General features: G+C 69.5%; 1 protein-coding gene across 1 annotated transcript in view; it reads right to left on the bottom strand.

The window, feature by feature from the left end:
- Positions 1–6: 6 nt before the first annotated feature.
- LDB1 (LIM domain binding 1) overlaps positions 7–4988 on the bottom strand; it is a 10178-nt gene continuing 5196 nt past the window's right edge. Inside the window, exons 2-9 of the mRNA XM_026651041.1 lie at positions 4875–4973; positions 4455–4557; positions 3751–3923; positions 3158–3280; positions 2758–2841; positions 2084–2207; positions 1661–1803; positions 7–879 (exon numbers count right to left, since the gene is read on the bottom strand). Of these exons, the coding sequence (XP_026506826.1) occupies positions 649–879; positions 1661–1803; positions 2084–2207; positions 2758–2841; positions 3158–3280; positions 3751–3923; positions 4455–4557; positions 4875–4973 (1080 nt within the window). The 3' untranslated portion in view covers positions 7–648. The remainder of the gene's footprint in view (positions 880–1660; positions 1804–2083; positions 2208–2757; positions 2842–3157; positions 3281–3750; positions 3924–4454; positions 4558–4874; positions 4974–4988) is intronic.

Here is a 4988-nt window from a genome sequence, read left to right as displayed (position 1 = left end):
CGCTCCACCTCGGCCCGGCGCTCTCGCTCCCGAGGGCAAACCTCTCCCAGCCAGGCGAGCAGAGAAACGCGGCCCTGCCTGGCTGCCACTTCCCCAGCGGCCGGGGGGGGCGCGACAGGAACGAGCCTCCCGAATGGCTACCTGCCCCAAAGCCCAATCAACCCACCCCGCGTAGGGGATGCTGCAGGCTGCACCGGGCCAGCTCGCAGGGGGACGGGGGAAGCAGCCGCTTCGTGGGTTGTGGGGCTGGAGCGGCGCACTCACTTCGCTCCCCATCGCGCCCTGCCTCAGTGTACCGCAACCCTTGGTCCTCGGGCGCTCGCCGGCTGCTGGTTTCCCCAGCGAAGGAGGGGGTCAGGTGGTAACGGGCAGGAGCACGGAAGCAGACTCCCCTCCCCCGGGGCTGGGCTCTCCCGTTTGGGAGGGGAGGGCCGGGGACATGGGGGGGGGGGGGTGTACAATGCCCCAGCCCTGCGCGGGGGAGAGGGGGCCCCATGGGAAGGCAGGAGTGCAGAGAGCGGGGGCAGGGCAGCTGGCAGGGCTGGGGGCCCCATGCCCTGGTACCAGGCAGCGCCGATCCGCTCCCCAGTCCCTTTCCTTTGCAAGCGTCCGGGTGGCTGGGCCTGGCCGGCGTGGGCCGGGCGGGCGTTACTGGGAGGCCTGCGACGTGGGGTTCTCCGACTTGCTCTCCTGGCTGGAGGGCGGCTTGCTGTTCCAGGGGCTGTTGGCGCCCAGCGCGGGCGAGTTGTTGAAGCTGTCCTCGTCGTCGATGCCGTTGGCGGCGTCGAACTGCGTGTTCTCCAGCCGCGTGATGAGCCGCTCGTCCTCGTCCCCGAACTCGCCCCCCATCAGCGTGGGCTCGCCCACCACCATCACATCCTGAGAGGGGAGACGGTCCCGAAACATAATCGAGGCGGAGGCAGCCCCGGCCATCGGCCCCCCCCTCAACAGGATGGGGCTCCGGCCCCGAGCGCCCCCGCTCTCCCCACAGCCCCTCTCCCACACCCCAGCCCCACGCTATTTCCAGCGGGGTCCCGGCGTTACCTGCTGGGCCTACGACCTCCCCCCTCCCGGGTCACTGCTCCGTCGCGGGCTGGGACCCCCACGCAAACGGGAATCGCTGTGCACCAGCAGGACCGCCCCGGGCCCAGCCTGGGATGCCACGTGGCCCCGGAAGGGTACGGCAGGGAGCTCTGCCCCAGCGCGTCCCCCCAGCTCCGGCCTGATGCGGGGGAACTGGCGGTCGGGGGCCGGGACATGGACGGTTCCTGCGCATTCAGCCCCCTGGAGACGGGGCTCTATGGGCCCGGCCTGGGCGAGGGCTCCGGGGGCGGCTCGGCGGGACGGGACATGGACGGTTCCTGCACATTCAGCCCCCGGGAGACGGGGCTCTCTGGGCCCGGCCTGGGCGAGGGCTCCGGGGGCGGCTGGGCGGGACGGGACATGGACGGTTCCTGCGCGTTCAGCCCCCGGGAGACGGGGCTCTATGGGCCCGGCCTGGGCGAGGGCTCCGGGGGCGGCTCGGCGGGACGGGACATGGACGGTTCCTGCACATTCAGCCCCCGGGAGACGGGGCTCTCGGGGCCCGGCCTGGGCGAGGGCTCCGGGGGCGGCTGGGCGGGACGGGGAAGAGAAATGGAAACGGGATGCTTACAGGTACCTGACTGGACAGGGCGAAGGTGCTGGCCGGACTCTTCTTCTTGCTGTTGCTGTTGTTCGCGTTGCCGCCGCTGGAGCTCATGGTGCTGCCCCCCGACATCTTCCGTTTCCGGCGCTTGCTGGGCTGCTGCCGCGCCGGCTCGGCTGGGGGGGGAGGAGGCCGTTAACCAGGCTGGGCTGGAGCGGGAGGGGGGCCCCGGCCCGCCCCTTCGCTGGCTCCCCATCCTCACGCCGAGGAGCCCTGCCCAGCCCCTGCGCCCCACGGCACTTGCTCCGGTTCTCAGACCCGCTGCTCAGCTGGGAACGGAACCCAGGAGTCCTGACGCCCAGCCCCTTGCAGCCCACGCGGCTCCCTGCCAAGCACCCTCAGGCCATGCGCACACGGCACCGACCCCCCCAGGGGCTACGGGCCCTGGGGTCTCACCTGGCGGCGCCACCATCCGCTGCCACTTCTGGAACAGGCAGGTCTTGAGGCAGTCGCGGGGGCTGAGGCTGTAGGTCTTGTGCCGCGACATCAGCTCCTGCATCGGCTCTAGGATCACGCAGAGCTGGGGGGGGAGGGGATTCAGCGTCCGCTGCCCAGCGCGATGCCACCGCTGCATCCGAGCCAGCGCCCTGGGACCCCGGGGCCAGCCACAGAACGCCCCCTCCCCCAGCGTCACACAGGGCCCCACCCGCACCCCCCTGCCCTGCCCCACGTATCCCCTCCGCCAGACCCCCACCACAGGGGCCGGGCTCTGGACCGTCCCCCAGGCGGGTGGGTCTCCCCGGGGCAATAACAGGCCACCAAACACTGGGAGGTCCAGGGGGGCATGACATGTCCTTCAATGTGCACAGCTCATGAATATGCATTGCCATATTTGCATAACTACTCCCCCACCCCTTCAGGTCCCCCTCTCCCTGCCCACAGGTCTCTGCCCAGCCAGCAACAGTCTACCACGGTGGTGTCTAGGGCTGGGGGCTTTGCTCTCCAGGCAGGACTCCTGGGGTCGCAGGGCAGAGTCCTAGAGCCGCCCCCCAGGGCGATAACCACAGAGCCCTCAGGCAGGAAGAATCTGGGGCCCCCTGGCGACAGAGCCGAGCCCCCCCCACACGTACCCGGAGGTAGTTGAGGGTGGAGTTGGAGAGCCCGCAGCGGGTGATGTTCTTGGATAGCTGGTCCAGCATCTGGGGGTCCTGGGCCTAGAGTGCAGGGGGACAGGGACACCTCAGCCGCGCTCGGGCTGGGAACGGCAGCCAGACAGCCCAGCCCCCCGCCCCACCTGAACTCTGGTCTGCCCGGCCTGTGCACCCAGGGAACCCAGGCTGGTCCCTGCAGGTCTGCAGCCCCCGGAGATTCGCATGGTGAAGAGACAGCTGAGCAAGCAGCGTCACAGTACCCACGCCTATGGCCCCGGGGGTGTGTGTTTGGACTCCTGCCCCCAGCCACGCCGCAGCCCTGCTGGGGCCCTGGGTCAGCCGCACGCCGGGCGCCGCCGGCACAGAGCCAGGCACTCACGTGCATGGCGAGGATGCTGCGGGGAATGAGCTCTCGATGCTGCCGGATGCTGAAGTGCCACGTCTTTATCCTCATCATGTCGTCGAACATGAACTCCAGGTAGAGCCGCCCCTCCACGCACACCTGGGGGGGACAGGCTGTCAAACCCTAACGCCCGAGAGCCAGCCGAGCTCGACCCCTCCCGGCTCTGAACTGCTGCTCCCCTCCACGTGGATAAACCACCCCCGGGCTCCCACCCAGCGAGGGCCATTCAAGCCTGCGCACCCGCCTGCCTCCTCACCCACGGTGCCAGCAGACAGGCCTCCCACTCTGCCAGCCTGCAGCCCCAGACAGACTCCAGGCTGGCACCTGCTGGCCCCCCTTGCACCAGCGCCTGCCCCCCTTCGCCCGAACACGCTCCGACCTGCCAGCACCTCGGGCTGCAGGGCAGGCGCAGCCACACGGGGTGCCCAGGCTGGTACGTCGGCAGCTCCCAGGAACCCCAGATACCCTCTCACACTGGTAAGTACTCGGCGGCTAATCGTCTCCCGAGGGCCAGCACCGCCGCGGTGCCCAGAGCCAGGCCCGGGATGGGCTCTCCAGCCCTGCAGTACCTGCGTGAACATGGGCTTGCCGTGCTGGGTCACCATGGTGCACTGGTCGCAGTCCAGCGAGACGAAGCTGTTGTGGAACGACTCCTTGGGGTGCTTGAGGACGTAGTACAGCTCCGTGGCACCCCCCTCAAAGATGCTGCGGAAGTAACGGGGAATCAGAGTCCGGCCGATGGCTGCAGCGGGGAGGGGAGAGAGGGAGGAAGAGAGTCAGCGCCCGGCTTCCCTGGAGCCCCGGCTCAGGCCAGGCGCTCACGGCTACCGCCCTGCCACCCCCCGTCCTCCAGCGCGATGGGCCGGGAGCCAGGCACTGAGGAACCCGGCTCACACGGCAGCCGTGGGGCAGAGGGAGCTGCCCTGAGAGGTGCAGGGTGGGCAGCCTGCAGGACGAGACGGCCCTGTGGCAGGAAGCCGCCATGGGCTCCCCGCCACTGGCGCCGCTTTGCCCGTTTCCCTGTCCCTGAGCTCATGCAGGCAGGGTCCTCGCCCCCGTCCACGGGACTGCAAGGTGCCCGTCACCGTAGTATCAGGGTCTGACACAGAGCTCAGCTCTGCCCCGGAGTAACCCTGGAGCCAAGCCCGGAACCAGCCCCAGAGGCGCAGGGCACAGACCCAGCGCGGCAGCCCAGGGGCCCGTCCAGCCTGGCCAGCACTTGGCATCGCAGACTGGCTGTAAGTGCCCAGGGAGCCGGCCCACGGCCACTCACTGTATCTCTTTGGTCCATCCTCCAGGCAGAAGGTGATCGTTAGCATGGCGTCGTCCTCGAAGAACTCCGTGGTGAAGGCGTCCCACCAGAGATTGTCACATTCCTGGGGGCGGGAGACGGGCGGTGTCACGGGGAGGGGAGAGAACCCGCCCTGCCCCGCCGGGGGGCCTGGGACCCTCCATCCTGGCTGGGCTGAGACCGGCTCGAACGCCCACGGGCCACTGGGGCCTGCCAGTCACTCGCAGGGGCTCTGCCAGTGTAGACACAGGCTGTGTGGCCACGGCCCAGCAGGCAACACCCCACCCTGAGCCAGCCCCCAGCAGGAGGGAGCAGGGCCAGCGCAAAGGGGCCGGGAGAGGGCATGAGGCTACCCATGAGCATCCAGGGTCCCACACTCCCCTCCCCAGCCCCGCCACACACCTCTGTCCAGTTCTGCAGTCGCTTGTTCAGCTCAAATATCCTGTAGTCGGTCTGGTTCCCGTACGGCGTGTGCCTCCTGACAAGCAAGCACAGCACGGCCTCTCAGCGGGGCCC

The sequence above is a fragment of the Terrapene carolina genome, unplaced genomic scaffold (genome assembly GCF_002925995.2).
Source record: "Terrapene carolina triunguis isolate 2854851 unplaced genomic scaffold, T_m_triunguis-2.0 Scaffold95, whole genome shotgun sequence".
NCBI classification, from domain to species: Eukaryota; Metazoa; Chordata; order Testudines; family Emydidae; genus Terrapene; species Terrapene triunguis.
This window is presented reverse-complemented; position numbering and strand designations above follow the sequence as displayed.